At 45.5% G+C, this 21,180-nt stretch overlaps 1 protein-coding gene and 1 long non-coding RNA gene across 2 annotated transcripts in view; both read right to left on the bottom strand.

Moving 5' to 3' along the window:
• Window positions 1-21,180, bottom strand: part of LOC309353401 — a 163,237-nt gene that overhangs the window by 27,876 nt on the left and 114,181 nt on the right. The gene's annotated exons all lie outside the window — the stretch shown is intronic.
• The window catches only part of PTH1R (parathyroid hormone 1 receptor), a 130,918-nt gene that overhangs the window by 21,046 nt on the left and 88,692 nt on the right, over window positions 1-21,180 (bottom strand). The window contains exons 3-6 of the mRNA XM_081882482.1: window positions 10,929-11,039; window positions 8,923-9,041; window positions 3,732-3,826; window positions 2,042-2,228 (exon numbers count right to left, since the gene is read on the bottom strand). Coding sequence (XP_081738608.1) covers window positions 2,042-2,228; window positions 3,732-3,826; window positions 8,923-9,041; window positions 10,929-11,039 — 512 coding nt within the window. The remainder of the gene's footprint in view (window positions 1-2,041; window positions 2,229-3,731; window positions 3,827-8,922; window positions 9,042-10,928; window positions 11,040-21,180) is intronic.

The following is a 21,180-nucleotide window of genomic DNA, read 5'->3' as shown; positions in this document are numbered from 1 at the left end:
TTGGCCAGCAAACCCGCCTGACCTGATCCCCATAGAGAATCTATGGGGCATTGCCAAGAGAAAGATGAGAGACATGAGGCCAAGCAATGCAGAAGAGCTGAAGGCTGCTATTGAAGCTTCCTGGTCTTCCATAACACCTCAGCAGTGCCACAGGCTGATAGCATCCATGCCACGCCGCACTGAGGCAGTAATTGATGCAAAAGGGGCCCAAACCAAGCACTGAGTACATATGCATGCTTCTACTTCTCAGACGTCCAATATTGCTCTATTTGCAGTCCTTGTTTTGCTGATTTCATTTAATATTCTAATTTTCTGAGATTGTTAAATTGGGGTGTTCATCAGCTGTACGCCATGATCATCACAATTATCACAAATAAAGGCTTGACATATCTCGCTTTGCATGTCATGAGTCTATCTCATATATTAGCTTCATCTTTTAAGCTGAATTACTGAAATAAATGAACTTGATATTCTAATTTTCCAAGTTTCACCTATATAAGCATGGAAGATGCTGCAGGATCAGACCAATGGCCCATTTATTTCAACATCCTGTTCTCACTGTGATCAACAAGATCCCTATGGGAAATTCGAGCCCAAGAGCTCTATCCCCTCCTATTTTTTTAAAAAAAGTTTTAATTAACAAATTTCATATAACAAACTATCAAAACATATCATATTCATTATTTTCCCCCCTTCTCCCCGCCCCCTTCAATTCCCCCCAGAGACTTCCCTCAGCTCCTCTCTCTGATTTCTCAGCACATATTGTTCTCTGCATGTTATACAATTATACATATCCTTACATGATCTATCTACCATATCATCAACTAATAAATTTGTGTATGTTTATTCAAAACCTGCCAAGGAGTCCAATTCATTTTGTTGTCTTTTTAGATCAGTTGTAAAAAGCTCACATTCTCCTTTAAAGTCACAATTGTCCTTGTCCCGCAATTTTTATGTCAATTTAGCCCAACTCTGTGTAGCTCATCCACCAGCCTTCTTTATGGTCCAGCTCTCACTTCCATACATCCCTACTGGGAAAACCAGAGCTTGAACTATACAGACCTTTGTCGGCAAGGTAATGTCTCTGCTTTTTAAGATGCAGTCTAGGTTTGTCATTGCTTTTCTCCCAAGGAGCAGGCATCTTTGACAATAGGCATATGTTTTCTATTTGAATGTAAATGTTAATTATAAAATTGAGTAATAATAAAAAAGAGGACAGGATTCTGGACTATGTGGGTCACTGGACTGACGCACCCGCCTCTTCTGATGCTCTTATGGTCATAATCATCATTTTTTTTTATTTTTATACCGTCTTTCTATCTTACAATACTGAAGGCGGTTTACAAGGTGAAGAAACAAAAAATGTACATCTCATAACACACTAATGCAATACAAATAATAAAACAACACTTTAAAATAAGCAACCTACATCAAAAAAGTAACATTCAACCATTATTAGAGTAGTATACAATAATAATATCAACATATAAAAGTTAAACAGAAATCCACTCAACAGTTCCAGTAAATAATTTCTAAACTAGAGTCATACCTTAGGTTGAAATAGCTTCGGGATGAATATTTTCAGGTTGCGCTCCATGGTGACCCGGAAGTAACGGAGCGTGTTACTTCCGGGTTTTGCCACTTGCGCATGCACAGATGCTCAAAATGACGTCATGCGCATGCATGGAAGCGGCAAAACGCGACCCGCGCAAGTGCAGCTGCATCTTACGTTTGCTTCAGGATGCGAATGGGGCTCCGGAACGGATCCCGTTCGCATCCAGAAGTACCACTATACGTTCGATAAAACAATGGCAAGCCACAGTACGTAAAATAATACTGTACAATACAAATTCAGAAGTAAAGTAGAGACTAGATGGTGGAGCAAGGCAGGCGGACGGAGGCCTTGCCTGATGGAGTCTCTCCCCTCCTCTTCTGGGATTTTGTGATGCCCACCAGTTTTCTAACCCACCCCTGTTTTAATTGTCGAATCCAGTAGAGGTGTTGTATCGGGGCTTGCTGCTGCCCCGGGGCACATACTCACCAACTGGGACTTGTCTGCTGGAGGTGCCTCCGTGATGGACTTGAAGTCCTCTTCCGAGATCCGCTCCATCTCCTCCAGCGCCGAGCCGGAGTACAGGACGGCGTCCTTCACGAAGATGCTGATGGCTCGCAGCATGTAGGAGACAAAGAGGTGCATGTGGATGTAATTCCTTGTGCAGTGCAAGCGCCTGGCGTGGGAAACAGGAGGGAGAAGAGGGATGGGTTGTGGGGAGATGGACCGTCTCTTAGGTTAGCAACAATGTACAGAACTGCTACAAATATATGCTGGAAATGTAAAGAAAAGGAAGGCACTTTCTACCATATGTGGTGGAAGTGCAAGATAACAAAAGCAATCTAGGAAACGATATATAACGAGTTGGAAAAAATGTTTAAGGTAACTTTTGTGACAAAACCAGAAGCCTTTTTAATAGGAATTACAGGTGAAGAGATACCAAAAGAGCAGAAAAGACTATTTATGTATGCGACGACAGCTGTGAGGATGCTCACATTAAAAACCTGACAGTACCAAATTATCGAAGGTTATTCACCAAAGCCAGACTAAACGTCTTTCCTTCGTCAGCAGGCTCATCACAGCTATCTGCTCGTCAACAGGCTCATCACAGCTATCTGCTCGTCAACAGGCTCGTCAACAGGCTCATCACAGCTATCTGCCAATCACCCATTCCCACCACCCTTCTGAGTAATACCCCTCCCCACCTTCTCACTATATAGAAGGGTCTGGAAACTTCTGTTTCAGTGTATCTGAAGAAGTGTGCATGCACACGAAAGCTCATACCAAGAACTAACTTAGTTGGTCTTTAAGGTGCTACTAGAAGGAATTTTTTTTGTTTCGTCTTTCCTTCTGCAGTGTTGGATGGCAGGTTGAGAGGAGTTCCCTACCAGGACAGACTTTGCTCGTGTGCTCAAGACATCAATTCCATAAAACATATTTTGTTGTGCTGTGCGAAGTACGAGCAAGCCAGGGCTGAACTGATACTACCCTTGCTGGTACCTTTCCCGGGAAAATCAGAGGCTCACTATGTCAGGTTCCTATTGGAAGACCAGACAAATGCTAGAACATTAGCAGTGGCCAAGTTTTTATCTTGATCCCTATATTCTGAACAAAATGCTTGTTTAACCTGGAGGTAGGCTGTATGAATTGTGTATTGCTTTGTAACGATTTGTTGGGTCTCTGGACCGTAATAAAGATTGTGGTTGCTGTTGTTGATATACAATTCCATTCACCATATAGATGGGTTGTTGAAGCATTTCTGTACCGTTCTGCTGTGCTGAAGAAGAATTCTACGAAACAGTGGGTATATCTGGAATCGCTGTTCACTACGTCTGTTTAAGAACCGCTTTGGTAGCGTTGGACGTCATAAAACAAAGCTTTACGGCTTGTTTTCATCAGAATCCGACCCATCGCTTCTTTCAGAGACTTGCATAGTCTACAAAGACTTTCAGAGACTTATAAGACTTATTTTCAGAGATTTAAGAGATTCTGTTTATTGCGTTTTTCATATTGTTCAATGTTCCGTATAGATTATATAAAGAGTTTAGACTGATATTGCATTGCTGTACGTGGTCATCGTGTTGCCTTGGATATTACTGATAATTGTTTGCAGCACAGGGGTTTGTTTGGTTACACACACTGCATATGGCAGTGCAGACAAGAAGTTGCAACTACTTACCTGAAGTATCCTAGGATAAGGACAGCGATGGTTAGGGATCCCAGAGAGATGGAATATCCGACAGTATAGATCAAATAAAGGCGATCGAAGACTTCCTGAAGCAAACACAAAGTAAGGGGAGAAAGAGAATGTTAAGGGAATTGCATTGAGAAACTGCCATTAATTTTGTTTTTCTGTGAAGGAACACAGGGAACAGTTTTATACAGAGTCAGACCATTGGTGCAAGAAGATCAAACCGATCCATTCTGAAGGAAATCAGCCCTGAGTGCTCACTGAAAGAACAGATCCTGAAGCTGAGGCTCCAATACTTTGGCCACCTCATGAGAAGAGAAGACTCACTGCAAAAGACCCTGATGTTGGGAAAGATGGAGGGCACAAGGAGAAGGGGACGACAGAGGACGAGATGGTGGGACAGTGTTCTCGAAGCTACCAGCATGAGTTTGACCAAACTGCGGGAGGCAGTGGAAGACAGGAGTGGAAGTGAAAGCTGGACCATAAAGAAGGCTGATTGCCGAAGAATTGATGCTTTTGAATTATGGTGCTGGAGGAGACTCTTGAGAGTCCCATAGACTGCAAGAAGATCAAAGCTCTCCATTCTGAAGGAAATCAGCCCCGAGTGCTCACTGGAAGGACAGATCCTGAAGCTGAGGCTCCAATACTTTGGCCACCTCATGAGAAGAGAAGACTCCCTGGAAAAGAACCTGATGTTGGGAAAGATGGAGGGCACAAGGAGAAGGGGACGACAGAGGACGAGATCACTGGACAGTGTCCTTGAAGGTACCAGCATGAGTTTGACCAAACCGCCGGAGGCAGTAGAAGACAGAAGTGCCTGGCGTGCTCTGGTCCAGGGGGTCACGAAGAGTTGGACACGACTAAAAGACTAAACAACAACAACAATTTGATCAAACAGGTTTTTAGAAAGAAGCAGACTGTTGGACACAAGAGACAAGGCCTATCCAGTGGTGGCCCGTATCTCTGGAACTCTCCGCCAAAGGAATTATGCAAGGTTCCGCTTACACCATGGTTGAAACCAACATTGAAAACATGTTTCTTCCCACCAGCATTTTACTAAAAATGGGCTTTGACCTGCTGCCATTTTCGGTTTTGTAACTGGATTGCTTTACTTCCGACCTTTTTATTCTACTTTGCAGTTATTGTCTCCCGAAGCAGCTGAGATCAATTATGTGGAGAGAGAAAGATGTATTTAAAAGTGGGTTTCTATTGTTTTAATGCCGCTTGAGAGACTGCCTCCGGGCTGCTGAGTATTTTGCAGAAAGGGTTTCAAGGCTCTTTAGGCTGGTGCAATTAAAGTGAATTAAAGCTGTCTGCCGCTTCAGCCCGGCCTACCCAATTGAAGAACAACAGTGGGCTTTTTGCGGTTAGGAATGTGACAGGGAGATGCATTGAAAAATGTGGGATGAATAAATGATGAAGAGGGGGAAAGTGTAAACACCACGGAAGCCAATCGGGGAGAATGCAAGATGAATCCTCATTGTTGCACAACTTCTCTGCAAGCAAATCGGAGCAAATGCTACATAAATATAATCTTCGCTCGGCTGATAAGCTTCAGGAAAAGACAGCGGTACCTTGGTTCTCAAACGCCTTGGTACTCCAACGCCTCGGTTTTCAAATGCCAAAAACCCGGAAGAAGCGTTTTGGTTTTCAAACGTTTTTCGGAAGCCAAACGTCCAATGCGGCTGTTGGCTATGGTTTCTGTGTTGCCAGCACCAATCAGAAGCTGTGCCTTGGTTTTCAAACATTTTGGAAATCAAACGGACTTCTGGAACGGATTAAGTTTGGTGCTTTTGTTTTTGCTATTCATTTTTGTGGCTTTTTCAGTTAATTTGTTTTTGTGACTGTGTGGAACCCAGTTCAGCCACTGGTTGATTGATTGTGTGACTGTGGAAATGTATAAAAGCCCCCCATCGAAACAATGACTATCATCAGTGCAGGTAAGGAAAAATATTAATTTTAATTTTTATAATCTACAATCCTGTCTTATTTATTTTATAGTACAGTGCAATGATTATTGCTTTCATTTTATGGATCAATGCTATCTCGTTAGATAGCAAAATTCATGTTAAATTGCTGTTTTAGGGGTTGTTTTTAAAAGTCTGGAACAGTTTAATCCGTTTTGCATTGCTTTCTATGGGAAAGTGCGCCTTGGTTTTGGAATGCTTTGGTTTTGGAACGGACTTCCGGAACGGAATAATTTTGAGAACCAAGGTACCACTGTAATGAAAGATCTATGCTCAATGAATAGATTGTCTGGAGGAGACTTAAGTCAGCTTGGGCAGGCTTTGCCCTGAACTGTGTCATATAATAGGGACAGGGATAGCCTGAGCATAGCAATCCATGCATTGGTAACCCCAAGGCTGGATTACTGCAATAAACTCTTTGTGGGGCTCAACATATTAACAACTTAGGTCCAGGTTATATCAGGGTTTGCCTGAACCCTTCTATCCCAGCTTGATCACTGAGATTATCTGAAGGTGCATTGCTGGTCATTCTCTGAGTTGGCGAGGCTCGTATGACAACAATGAGAAACCGAGCCTTTCGTGTAATCAGCCAAGTCCTGTGGAACTCTCTGCCACTAGAGATTCAGTGGGCCAGCTTCCCACAATAGTTAAGCGAGATCTGGTTTTATTTATCATTTATAATATTATTATTATTAATTTGTTTTTTGTATATCCCACACATCTGACTGGCTTGCCCTAGCCACTCTGGGCGGCTTCCAACAGACTACGAATTGATTTAGTTCATAAAGTCTACGCACCACTTGGTCATAAGAAAAGAACTTTCAGAAAAAGATAGTTGTCATTAATTAAAAAAATTAGAAACAATAATTTAATTGAAAATGTACTGTACGAACAATAAGGTACTTGCAGAAATACTGATAACCAATAATTATTCAAAATGTAATAGTGGATTATATATCTATATACAAAATAAAATAATATGAATCTGTGCATACAGATAACGTAAGTAGTATAATGAGAATTATTGGAAGTTACATATTTTAATTTGTTATGTAAGTGTAATATATTGTGTTTGTTTTTCTACCTTTTCTTACTTTATTGTTTTTATTCATTTGTATCATCTTTTGTATTATATGTTGTGTATATTTGTCTATGTGTGAAAATTAATAAAAGTTTTCTAAAATTAATTAAAAAAATAATTTAACATTTTGATAGGCCGAAAACAGGTTTAAACTCTCATCTCATTGCTTTTTCCAGTTTTTGTTGCATGCTTTTATGTTGGGGAATGCTTTGAGATTTTATGAACTGGGGGCCCACAAATATATTTTTTATTTCCCCCCATAAATGTTTTTTATTGTTTTTACATATTTATTCATAAAAATGCATATAAATGCCTTAAAGAAATGAGCAAACGATTGCACCCCTTTCTCCAATAGGACGTTCAGAAAACCCGTGGCTGATCTTAAGCCTAGATCTTTCTACCCTTCGTGAGACCTTTTCCATAGCTGTCACCTTACAGATTTGAAAATAAGGGACCAGCAGCCTCGAAAATAAGGGATCAGCAGCCAAAATAAGGGATTTTCAGAGCACAGGTATGTTCAACTTCTGAGCCCCTCCGAGCCAAAGGCAGAAAGCCCAGCCAGCAGCCAAACGAAGCCTCAAGCGGTGGTTCTCACAGCACAGCAACCCGGCAAAGGGGATGCAGCAAGGAAAACCACCGTCACCTCTCCACTGGGAAGCGCTGAGCAAAGGCGAGTCCCCAGGCAACGCGGCTGATTTGATCAGCACAAGGCATGCAAGCTCCACCCCCCAGTCGTTCTTAGACTTCTTATTGGGTGAGCAACACAGCCAAGCAACACACTTGGAGCCTCCATCCTCCCTGGCCGGCAGGGAGGGAGGGAGAGGAGCTGCTTCCTTTGAAACCCGGGAAATTTAAGGGACATCATCAATAAGAGACAGCAGCGGGACACAGCGCTGGGATAAGGGACTTTCCCGCCAGATAAGGGACAGTTGACAGCTATGCCTTTTCCCTCTCCTCGCTGCAAAAAACCCTCATCACTTTCCCCTTGCAAGTTTCAGTAAGGCAGGTGAAACCAGAGAGCTTTTGAAATGACATCTCCGGTTTTCGATCTGCCTTTGGAGAGAGCAGCTCTGGAATGCAAACCTCAGCCCTATTACATCAGAATCCCTAGGACCTGGGAATGTTTTCCTGGCCGTATTCACCGCTGGAAATGTGCGCTTGCCAAACTCAATCTATTCAGAAGCTAAATAAACACGAGAGGCAATAGCCGCGGTTGAATTCAGCCGGTGGGCATGGATGCAGCGAAACGGCGCCTTTTTTCCCCATGCGCAGGGTTCCCACCGGGAAGTCAGATATCTCGGCTGCACCAGCCTGCTGGTCTTTGCTCCCTGAAAGGCCACATTCAGGGACCACATATTTAAAGCTTCACGGCGCAGTTTGAAACAGAATTCTGGGAGCTGTAGTTTGTGGAACTGGTCCCATCACCTCCTGGCAAATAGAAGGGGAAGAAATGGAGGCAGTGAGAGATTTTACTTTCTTGGGCTCCATGATCACTGCAGATGGTGACAGCAGCCACAAAATTAAAAGACGCCTGCTTCTTGGGAGAAAAGCAATGACAAACCTAGACAGCATCTTAAAAAGCAGAGACATCACCTTGCCAACAAAGGTCCATATAGTTAAAGCTGTGGTTATCCCAGTAGTGATGTATGGAAGTGAGAGCTGGACCATAAAGAAGGCTGATCGCTGAAGAATGGATGCTTTTGAATTATGGTGCTGGAGGAGACTCTTGAGAGTCCCATGGACTGCAAGAAGATCAAACCTCTCCATTCTGAAGGAAATCAGCCCTGAGTGCTCACTGGAAGGACAGATCCTGAAGCTGAGGCTCCAAGACTTTGGCCACCTCATGAGAAGAGAAGACTCCCTGGAAAAGACCCTGATGTTGGGAAAGATGGAGGGCACAAGGAGAAGGGGACAACAGAGGACAAGATGGTTGGACAGTGTTCTCGAAGCTACAAACATGAGTTTGGCCAAACTGTGGGAGGCAGTGGAAGAGAGGAGTGCCTGGTGTGCTCTGATCCATGGGGTCACCAAGAGTCGGACACAACCAAACGACTAAACAACAACAATAAGCAATGCAGGCAACCCCGCCTGATGGAAATGTTTGTTTGTGGGGTTAATGAAACCAGCTCACCCTTTCCGTGGTGTTGATGGTGAGGAACTTGGCGCACTCACTGTAGTTGGCCCAAGTGCGGTTGTTGCTGGGCACCAGAGCCCAGCTCCCGTTCAAGTCACACCGTCGATAGGCATGGCCTAGCAAGGAAGAGAAGAAGTGAGAGTTCAGGCGAGGCGAGGCAGTAGTTCGGGATGGGCGAATCTCTATTTCCGTTTCTCCCCATTTCTCGGCTTTCCCATCTTTAGTTCTGTTCTCCGTCTGTGATTCTCTCCACCCTCCTCAGCATCTTAGCAGCGCAAATTTCTCTTATTCCACATATTTTTGCAGGCAGGTTTCTGCAAAAAGCCATTTCCCCTGAATGTATTTCTCCATGTTGTTTTTCACTCATAAATGCATTTTTGTGCACAGATACCATATTTTTCGCTCTATAAGACGTACCTTTTCCCTCCTAGAAAGTAAGGGGAAATGTGTGTGCGTCTTATGGAACAAATGCAGGCTGCGCGGCTAAGCCAGAAGCCAGAACAGTGAGAGGGAGCACTGCGCACGGGGACCCTTCACCTCCCGCAAAAGCCCCCAAGAACTACACACACGCTCCACACACTCTTTAAAGGGAGTGCGGCTCTTGGGGGCTTTTCCCCGAGGAGGGAGAAGGGCAACCCCTCAGTGACAGGCTGCCCTTCTCCCTCTTCGGGGGAAAGCCTGCAAACGCCACACACACGCTCCACGCGGCTCATGAAAGGGAGTGCTGTGCAGAGCCTGGGATGAACACAGGCTCTGCTCAGCGCTCCCTTAAAAAAATATTTTTTCCTTGCATTCCCCCTCTAAAAACTAGGTGCGTCTTATGGTCAGATGCGTCTTATGGAGCGAAAAGTATGGTACATTTTTAGCACACCCTCCTCAGCATTTTAGCACACATTTCTCTTATTCCGCATATTTTTGCAGGCAGGTTTCTGCAAAAAGCCGTTTCCCCTGAATGTTATTTTTCGCTAATAAATGCATTTTTGTGCACAGGTACATTTTTAGCACACATCGCTTGGCTGGAGAAGAGCCCTGCAAATTGGGAGCACCGCAGACTGTCAAAAAGGGCTGGGCATTAGGTTTCAGAAAGTGCAAGTTAGCTAGATTCCCCTGTGCAGGTGAACTGAACTGAGCTTTTGGGTTAATGCAGGCCTGAGGAAGATGTTACACCAGCATGGTGCAACCCACGCTTCATAGCAATGTTTCGCTACACTGGAGAGCAAAGATTGTGCCCTCTTTCCAACAGGAGTGCCAGCCCTTCGAGGTGTTCTAGGGTGAAGCTCAGGAGAAGAAACCCAGAAGACACAAGATCTACCCACCCGGGAAGAATGGCAGATGAAGGTGATGGACTACATGGAACTGGCGGAAATGACTGGCAGAATCCAAGACCAGGGAGAAGAGACGGTGGAGGAAGATTGGAAGAAATTTAAAGACTATCTACAGAAACATTGTAAAATTAATGAATGTTAGAAGGATGTTGGAATGAAGTAATGTGGTTTTAGCAGAAATGGTATAAAGGTTTAGGAAAAAAACAGACTGTTAATTGGTGAAAGGAGGGAAAGTAAAGTCACATTATATTAAGATAAATTACAGGACAAAAATTGGAAAAGATGGAAAGGATTTGCTGAAATAGTTAACCGAACTAGAATACAAAAAAGGGAGGTGTGAGGAGGTCAAGGAAACAAGCAAATGAAAGATAAGTTATGGGAAGATTCGCTGTGTTTTTTAATGGATTTTATTTTTCTGTTTTTTCTTCATTCTTTTTCTTTCCCCTCCTTTTTTTCTTATTGTGATGTGTTGTTTTGTTTTTGTTTAATATGGTGTTTTTACTTTTTCTTTTTGTAACCTTTAAAACTTTAATAAATATTATTTTTTTAAAAAGAAGCTCAGGAGAAGAAACCCAGAGGCTTGCTGAGACCCAAAATCGAGCCGTGCTACATACTCGCTGCCCGCCCTCCTTGCCGAAAGAGCTCAGCTGATCAAACTGGGCCAAACAATGGTCTTACCTTCGTGGTTGAAGTCGTAGATGTAATCTGGGCATGGCATGGCCACTGTCTTGCCCGGGGCACCTTCGGGCCAGCAGATGAGGTTGTCCCACTCGGGGACGCAGAACCCATCTGGGAAAGCAAAACAAAGAAACCATAATAATATATAATAATATTTTATTATTTATACCCTGCCCATCTGGCTGGGTTTCCCCAGCCACTCTTGGCAGCTTCCAACAAAACACTAAAATACAATTGTTATGTACTGAAGTTCTCACCCTGGGCCAGCAGGGGGATACTGTAGATAGTTTTCACTCAGGTCCACATATGCAAATAAGGGATTGAAAGTGACATTCAGTGATTGGATAGTTACAGAAAATGGTTACTGTTGCATTCTAGTGGAGCTCTATATAAGCAGGCTGGCTGAACCCTTCAGTTCAGTTCTGTTCTGGGTCTGTGAATAAACAAGAGCTGTTTGAAGAATCGCTGTGTCGTCTGATATGTTCACCCACAACTTAACAACAATAACCTATAAATCTATAGTTGAAGGGCTGAAATGGAAACAGAGCCACGAATCATCCGTGAAAAGCGGCCAAGCTTAGGAGGAGAAATTTCACAATTCTGGTGAAAGATATAGAATCATAGAGTTGGAAGAGACCACAAGGGCCATCGAGTCCAACCCCCTGCCAAGCAGGAAACACCATCAGAGCACTCCTGACATATGGTTGTCAAGCCTCTGCTTAAAGACCTCCAAAGAAGGAGACTCCACCACACTCCTTGGCAGCAAATTCCACTGTTGAACAGCTCTTACTGTCAGGAAGTTCTTCCTAATGTTTAGGTGGAATCTTCTTTCTTGTAGTTTGGATCCATTGCTCCATGTCCGCTTCTCTGGAGCAGCAGAAAACAACCTCTCTCCCTCCTCTATATGACATCCTTTTATATATTGTATGTAGGGACAGGATTCCCATCTGCACAAGGACTTTGGCCCATACAGTGGGGTTCTCTCCTTTTGTGTGCCCTCAAAATGTCTAGAACATTGCTGGTACAACATACGCCATATAATAGAATTAGTAAATCACCTGTAAAACAGCTGCAATCTATAAAACATTATTCGCAAACCAACAAGTAAGAAACATTGCTGTTACAGAGATCCAGTGTGGTGTAGTGGTTAAGAGTGGTGGACTCGTAATCTGGTGAACTGAGTTCGCGTCTCCGCTCCTCCACATGCAGCTGCTGGGGGACCTTGGGCCAGTCACACTTCTCTGAAGTCTCTCAGCCCCACTCACCTCACAGAGTGTTTGTTGTGGGGGAGGAAGGGAAAGGAGAATGTTAGCCGCTTTGAGACTCCTTCGGGTAGTAATAAAGTGGGATATCAAATCCAAACTCTTCTTCATTAAGTCATATTATATGATGGAGGTGGTCGAAGGAGAAGAGGAACGAAAAGTTGCTGATCTCTCAACTTTGTCGGTGGAATGGCTTGGTTTGCGTATCAAGACCCCGCAACCACCCCTTGTTGAAGAATAAGAGACACGGGACACAAATATTAGGTTAATGTTACTGGGCGAATTTTGGCCACAACTTTATTGATTACAGAAGGTGAGCGGTATTGGCTTAGGCATTGAATGGAACCAACTATATCTGACTCCTGCCCGTTGCGCAAGGAGTGTGATAAGGGTAAATCACCAGAAAGGGGAGCCCCATCAATGCAGACGAACTCGAGCTCCCCCAGGTGTTCCCGGCAGGGTCGTGTCATAGCCCTAGCCCCTGACGCGGACTTTGGACAAGATCCACACCCCCAGATTCCTTTAACGGAATACCCTTAAGCTTGGCAGGGCAGGTGATGGCCACACCTCCCCCATCATAAGGTCAAACAATGCCTAACCGCCAAACCTTACCAAGTTGTGACGATTGCTACGAGGTAGGCGGAAACCAAATGACCCATGGGCTATTTCCCAAGTGGAAAGATTCCTACCAGGCCCCTCAACGGTGACCAACCGAGGTCAACAGCAAGGTCAAAGAACAAAAACCTGCAAATTAGGGAGGGAGATTGAAGACATGAACCAGGAGGAAGCCTTCTGGCTCGCGCTCGAATTTAAATGGTCCCGGCCATGCTCCACCAGCCAGTGGATTGGCTGGCTGGTCACTGACACGGCCGGGATCCCCTGGGCAACGCAGGACTTCGTCCCCTGTCCCTGGAGGAGAGTGGGTGGCCACAAGGTCCACCACAACTCCTTCCCACAAGAAAGTGGAGTGGACTGCGTCTCATATTCCTTCCTATTATTGAGGGGAAGTGTGTGGAACAGGCCTCGGTGTTTCAGTTTCTGGGAATGGAAATGAGAGACGACCTAACCTGGGGAGAAAACAGCAAAGACCTGATGAAGAGAGCACAGCAGAGGTTATATTTTCTGAGAATCCTCTGGAAAAACAATCTCTAAAAGGACCTGTTGATGGCATTTTACCATTGTACTGTTCAGTATGTGTTAATTTATGGTCTCTGTGTGTGGTTTGAGAGCTGCACGGTCAGGGGAAAAACAATGTTGCCCAGGGTTGTAAAGACTGCGGAGAGAGTAACTGGGTGCACTCTTCCCACCTTGGATCAAATCTACGCTTCCAGGTGCCATAAGAAAGCTGCAGAGATAGCGCAGGATAGTGCGCACCCCGGAAATGATCTCTTTCAGCTTCTGCCTTCTGGAAGAAGGTACAGGGTTAGAAAGACCAGGACTAGCCGCCTGAGAAACAGTTTCTATCCAAATGCGATTTTGGTTTTAAATGCAGTGTAAGGAGTCTCTGTGGGAGTATATTGTATTTAAAAATGGGGTATCAGAGTTTTTAGGGGGCTAACCAGGCTGGGATAGCAGGCTTGTTGGTTTTTGAATGTCTGATGTAGATCTTTTTCAATTCTGTTGCTCTGTACAGGACAATAACAATAAAGATTATCGTACCGTAAGGAAATTTCAAGAAACTGAGAAACAGTTTCTATCCAAATATGATTTTGGCTTTAAATGCAGTGTAAGGCATCTCTATGGGAGTAAGGTAAAGGTAAAGGGACCCCTGACCATTAGGCTGACTCTGGGGTTGCGGCGCTCATCTCACTTTATTGGCCGAGGGAGCCGCGTACAGCTTCCGGGTCATGTGGCCAGCATGACTAAGCCGCTTCTGGCGAACCAGAGCAGTGCACAGAAACGCCGTTTACCTTCCCGCCAGAGCGGTACCTATTTATCTACTTGCACTTGCAAGTCCTAGGCCCTGTGGTTTAACCCACAGCACCACCCACGTCCCCTCTATGGGAGTACATTGTATTTAAAAATGGGGTATCAGAGTTTTTAGGGGGTTAACCAGGTTGGGATAGCTGGGATAGCAGGCTTGTTGGGTTTTGAATGTTTTATGTAGATTTTTCAATTTCGTTGTTCTGTATGGGGCAATGACAATAAAGAGTATCATATGGTATGGTATGGTATGGAACAGCTGCTGATCTTCTACATCAAAGTTGTCCATTTCTTCTGCCGTGAGATGTGTCAGCCTGGCTGCAATTCACACATCTTGCTTAGAAGGTGAGTAGCTCCTCTCTGGATGTTACAGCAGCAGCACAAAATGGCCCTTCCATTCATCCTGTTATATCGTCCATTGCCAATGGGTGCACATGGACCTTCTCTGAACCATCAGAAGAGAGCGGCATGGAATCTCTCCCCTTCTTTGCCTCCCTTGAAACGCCATGGAGAGTTTGCCCAAATAGGAATCTTTAAATTCTCCTTGAAATTTCAGTCAAGGCAGCAGCAATTCAGGGCTTATCTTTTCCTCTGTGTTTTCCATGCACGGTCCGTGCGTTAAAGCTCCATGTCCAAGCAACCCCACTTTTGGGGGGCTCCAGAGCTTTCCCCATGAAAACCTGCTCTCTACTGCTGAATTGGAGCAAAAAGAAATCTGCAGAAAAGCCAGATGGCTGTTTGTTCTGTTTCAGCTTTAAAGAGCAGGTTTTCGCGGAGACCTGGGCCTGCAAAGAGTGTGACGAAAGGTCAGTGTTGATATTGGCAAAACCCATAGAGGTGCATGGAACACTTCCAGGAGGAACTGTTTTGCTCCTAGAGTAAGTGACCCTGGAGAAATTCCACAAACCCGATCAAATATCTTTGTGCACTTTGACATTCCTCCGATATTTCATCCATTTATGTACTTCTGAAGTCACCCTGAAATTTCACTCTCAGCCAAGCATGGCAGGAACATTTAGCGATGAACAGGACCTACCCATCTGAAAAACAGACAGAGCCTCAGCCCCACATTCAGGTCTTTGTTTTACACGAGGGATTTGGGGGTATTTGGTTCCAGATACAGTCTGCTCACGGGATGCCCTGTTCAAAGGAAACACGCTGCACTTGGGCATGGTGGCAAGAGGACTGTTTGGTTTCATTTCTCAGCTGTAACTCCCAGCTGCCTGGAAATGAGGCAGGAGAATTGCCCCGAGAGACCCTGATGGGAAGCAGAATCGCTGCAAACAGCCTTGGGCAAACACCGAGGGACCGGTTCCTGCTACCCACAGGGTACAGCGGTCTTGGCAGCCTTTGCGCCTTCCCACTTTGAGATGCTGAAAGGGAAAGGGATGTTTGGATGAACGAGATTCCTGAGGCAAACGTTACTGGTCCTTGCCACCGTGCTGAGGTGGGGTTTGCTTTCTCAGATGCTTGCTTCTCCCAAGTTGCTGATGAGTGCAAAACAAAACCATTTTTCCTGTCATCCATGTCACATTGAAGAGCATGCATAAAGCACCCATGTGGATCAGTCTAAAGCAAACCAAGGCCTGGGGCCGGATCTGGCCCAATCACCTTCTAAATCTGGCCCGGGAATCAGCGTGTTTTTACATGAGCTTTTATTTAAAATGCACCTCTGGGTTATTTGTGGGGCCTGCCTAGTGTTTTTAGATGAGTAGAATGCGTGCTTTTGTTTAAAATGCATCTCTGGGGGTATTTGTGGGGTATAGGAATTCGTTCATTTCCCCCCAAAATATAGCCTGCCCCCCCACAAGGTCTGAGGGACAGTGGACCGGCCCCCTGCTGAAAAAGTTTGCTGACCCCTGCCCTAAATGGCCTTGGTCCTGTATACCAGAAGAAGCATTTCCACCCCAATAGTTCATCCCGGACACTGAGGTCCAGCTCCAAGGGCCTTCTGGCAGGTCCCTCCCTGCGAGAAGTGACGTTACAGGAACCAGGCAGAGGGCCTTCTCGGTGGTGGCACCCGCCCTGTGGAACGCCCTCCCATCAGATGTCAAAGAAATAAACAACTATATAACATTTAGAAGACATCTGAAGTCAGCCCTGTTTAGGGAAGTTTTTAATGACTGATGTTTTAATGTTTAAAGACAAAAGGAAGCAGATTATTATGGTCAATATTAGACCCGTGTAGAGGATGAGGAAGTCAACAAAGAAAATGGATTTGAAATTTGGTTAAAATATATTGTTCATTAGAGTATTTCTGGGGATTTTTAAAATTTTTTTGCTACGGTCCCTTTTGTTAACACTGTTATTTCTTTTCTGTTCCTTTTTTTTTCTTTGCTATATAATGTACGTCTGCGTGTCATGTCTGTTTGTCCTACATTTAAAAAATAAAATAGAAAAGCAAACAAACAAAAAACAAAGGGACATTGTTAACAGGCAAAAACACCCTAGGAAATTATGAAGCACGGCAAGGAAAAGGGTGTAGCAAGAAAGGGTGTGTAAAAGGTAAGGGTAAAAACCCCCTGACAGTTAAGTCCAGTCACGGACGACTCTGGAGTTGCGGCGCTCATCTCGCTTTACAGGCTGAGGCAGCCGACTTTTGTCTGCAGACAGTTTTTTCGGGTCATGTGGCCTGCATGATTAAGCCACTTCTGGCGAAATCAGTGCACGGAAACGCCATTTACCTTCCCGCCAGAGCGGTACCTATTTATCTACTTGCACTTTGATGTGCTTTCAAACTGCTAGGTTGGCAGGAGCAGGGACCGAGCAACGGGAGCTCACCCGTCGTGGGGATTCGAACTGCCGACCTTCCGATCAGCAAGCCCAAGGCTCAGTGGTTTAGACCACAGCTTGGGGAGATTCTCAAGGGCCAGGTAAACAGGTTTGGAGGTCCACATTCTGACTCCAGCCTTGAGGTTCCCCATACCTGAGATAGACACTCTGATCCACCTTTCAGGGCTCTGATCATTTTTAAAAATCACTCTTAACATCTCAACTAGGCTTGATAATAAGTGGGATTCTCCTGGCTCAACTGCTTTGTGTTTCCTCTCTGCCCCAGGTTTGCATTTGCCACAAGCTCTGCCTCGATGCGAAAAGAGCACATTGAAACCATCTGCGCAAACTCTCTGGCCGGGAAGCAAAAAAGCAAACAAGGTCCCGAGGTGTTTATCCAGGAGGGCGGAATAATAAATCATCCCTGGGTTTCTCTGGCATGGCGGACGAGGCAGCAGTGACCGCAAGCCGGGATACGCTGTGCCCTTGTGGTCAGCCCATTACGGGAAGGACAGCCCGTGGGTTGGAGAGAAAATGGGCAAAGCAGCCCAAATTATTTCGGCAGGGCGTGGGGAGGATAGGATGAGCATGAATCGGGTCTGTGTCAAATGGCCACCAAGGTAAGGACCTGCTTAAAAAGCAGAGACATTACCTTGCCGACAAAGGTCCTTATAGTTAAAGCTGTGGTTTCCCCAGTAGTGATGTATGGAAGTGAGAGCTGGACCATAAAGAAGGCTGATCACCAAATAATGGATGCTTTTGAATTCTGGTGCTGGAGGAGACTCTTGAGAGTCCCATGGACTGCAAGAAGATCAAACCTCTCCATTCTGAAGGAAATCAGCCCTGAGTGCTCACTGGAAGGACAGATCCTGAAGCTGAGGCTCCAAGACTTTGGCTACCTCAGGAGAAGAGAAGACTCCCTGGAAAAGACCCTGATGTTGGGAAAGATTGAGGGCACAAGGAGAAGGGGACGACAGAGGATGAGATGGTTGGACAGTGTTCTGGAAGCTACCAGCATGAGTTTGACCAAACTGCGGGAGGCAGTGGAAGACAGGAGTGCCTGGCCTGCTCTGGTCCAGGGGGTCGCGAAGAGTCGCACATGACTAAACAACAACAACAAGGACCTGCTAGATTAAGCCAGCGACCCATTGAGTCCAGCGTCCTTGCTCTCACAGTGGAGAGCCAGATTCCCCCAAGGGAGATAAGAGCAGAGTTGTGCTGGCAAGTAGCCATTGGTAGCTTTCACCTCCATGACCTCCAGATTGCAGCTATAACAAAGGCGGCATTTTTTAAATCTCCGCCAAGCTAAGCAGTTGGCTCCTTACCTCTCTTGCTCTGACCTAGCCACTGCGATCCACGCAACGGTCACCTTCAGACTTGATTATTGTAACTCGCTCTATGTGGGGCTGCCCTTGAAGCTGATCCAGAAACTCCAGCGGGTGCAGAATGCTGCGGCGAGACTCCTTACGGGGTCTTCGCTGCAAGATCACATTCACCCAGTGCTATACCAGGTGCACTGGCTCCCAATGGAGTACAGGATCAGGTTTATGGTGCTGGTTTTGACCTTTAAAGCCCTATACGGCCTAGGACCCTCGTACCTACGGGACCGCCTCTCCTGGTATGTCCCACGGAGGACCTTACGGTCTTCAAATAAAAACATCCTGAAGGTCCCAGGCCACAGGGAGGTTAGGCTGGCCTCAACCAGAGCCAGGGCTTTTTCGGCCGTGGCCCCGATCTGGTGGAATGCTCTGTCCCAAGAGACTAGGGCCCTGCGGGACTTGACATCTTTCCGCAGGGCCTGCAAGACAGAGCTGTTCCACCAGGCCTTTGGCCTAGGCACAATCTGACCCCCTCCTTCGGCAATCCTCACAGAACTCTAGCCCAGTGGTTGCCATCAATTTGATTCTGAATTAATTTTAGAATGCCGTGTTACTTTTACTGTTGTTAGCCGCTCTGAGCCCGGCTTCGGCTGGGGAGGGCGGGATATAAATAAAATTTTATTATTATTATTATTTGCCCAATCCTGTTTTAAAGCTACTCAGGTTGATGCCCATCGCTGCCTCTCATGTGGCAGGGAGTTCCATAGTTTAACAAGCCCAGCTCTGGAGAGGTATGTTTTTAAATACGTCCTTTTAAACCTCTCTTTTACTCTGATCGTAATTATGTTATATATATAATCAAGAACCTACACTTAGATATGCATATGTTTTATGCAACTTTCTGAATGTATCGTTGATTGTTTTGTACCTATTTTGAATATGTTCTGGCTAGTAAAGGTGGAATCCTAATTATGGGTTTGGCAATTTTTATTCCAAAAGGAGCCAGCTTTTATGCACCCAATTGCTTCATGCTGTGAAATTTTAATATCTGCAATATACCGTATTTTTCGCTCCATAAGATGCACCTTTTTCCTCCTAAAAAGTAAGGGGAAATGTCTGTGCGTCTTATGGAGTGAATGCGTGGTCCCTGGAGCCGAATTGCCCAGGGGAGAAAAGCAGGTCATTTTTTTTTTTTTTTAGAAAGAGGGAAGGGGGTGTTGAAACAAAGCCGCTGATCGGCAAGCAATCGGGAGGGAGATAAGGGACACTAGAGATAAAGGAGGCTGCCTGGGAGTGGGAGGTAAAGACAGCAAACTTGCAAGGAGAGGAGACAGGAAGACTAAAGCAATGAGGAGAGAAATTAGAAGAAAAGCAGGAGCAAAAAACTGCTCCAGCTAAGGAAAAGACACTAAGGTAAACAAGAGGTAAGGGGGTGTTGAAAGGAAACAGCTGATTGGCAAGCGATTGGGAGGGAGATAAGGGAGGCTAGCGATAAAGGAGGCTGCCTGGGAGCAGGGAGGTAAAAGCCCATGGATCCTCAGGATTTTTGAATTGGGTCACCCCAAATTCACCATCAGATCACATAGCATGTCCATGCCTACAGCCTGCTCCAAAAAATCACGCATCCACTGTTTCGTGGGGCCGCAATGGCGCAAAAACGTGGTTACAAAGCATGGATCCACATGGATCCTCAGGATTTTTGCATTGGGCTACCCCAAACTCACCATCAGATCACATATCATGTCTGTGGCCACAGCATGAACCACAAAAATCATACATCCACTGTTTCGTTCAGAATATTTTCCCCCTTGTTTTCCTCCTCTAAAGACTAGGTGCATCTTATTGTCAGGTGCGTCTTATGGAGCGAAAAATATGGCACCCTTAAAACCACCTCACAATCCTTTCATTTTGAATCAGCGAATGGCAGGCAGGCAGCTGCAGAAACCCGGGAGGCAGAAAATAACTTTCGAGACTGTGAAATAATGTGTGCGCACACTCGGAGGGCCTGCAGACAATGAGCCTAAGTCCTTGAACGTATTCCTATTTTCATCCATCCGAGGTGATGCTTCGCCCTAGCACATAAGAGATTTATTTATTTATGTATTTGGGGAAGGAGGTGGGACGGACGGGACGGACCCGAGCTAAGATGGAAACAGCCGAGCTGCACCCAGAATAGCCACGCTGCAAGCCTGGAAGTTTGCTGTTAATAACAGGCTTTTGTGAAACGCCTCCTTCTCTCTCTGCCTTTTCCGCAAAATGTCCCTTCTTCCTTTCCAAACCGTGGTCAACACACAGGCTCCTAATTCATAAAAAGCAGCGGGAGAAGGGGGTTGGGTGGGGGCCTGGACGGTCCAGGGCTACTTGTTTTTCTTCATCCCCTTCCAGGGCCACATTTTGGGGTGGGCACCTCATGCCCACCGCCGAGGTCGCGACGTCATGTTTACCTACGTCTCGAGAAACACACGGCGTTTGGGGGTTTCCTGTTCCTCCGGGATGCCTTTCATCTGGGAGCTAAATTTAAAAAGCAAGCAAGCAAACCGCAGCCTTGTGGGGACAAATTTTTCTGCTCTGTTTTTTTTTTAAAAAAGGAAAAAACCACAAGTCTTTCTCGGGTTTTCCCTCCCTGGAAACCTGAGCCAAGTTCTGCATATGGGAAACGTACAGAGGGCTGGAAAATGAGTTGATACCACAAAAGCTGGAGGCTCTGGGACATGAGGAGGTGTGGCCCTCCTCTCCTCTCTATGTGGCCCTTGGTGACAGTTCCTCCTTGGCCACACACCCCTCTCCCACCACGGGCCAAGCACCCCTCACTACCCATTTTGCACCCTTCTTGAAGCTGGACGGCCATCCGCAAGGGTTTCTTTAGCTGAGATTCCCTTCCAACGCTACAATTCTACGATTCAATGAGTGTTTCTGCCTTTCCTAGAGCTCCAGTCGTGCCTCTTCCTTGCCTGGACAGACATCCATGTGAGAGTC

Source organism: Podarcis melisellensis, assembly GCF_964234715.1.
Source record: "Podarcis melisellensis genome assembly, chromosome: 12".
NCBI lineage: Eukaryota > Metazoa > Chordata > Lepidosauria > Squamata > Lacertidae > Podarcis > Podarcis melisellensis.
The sequence above is the reverse complement of the archived record's forward strand: the minus strand, read 5'-3'. Positions and strand labels throughout refer to the sequence as shown.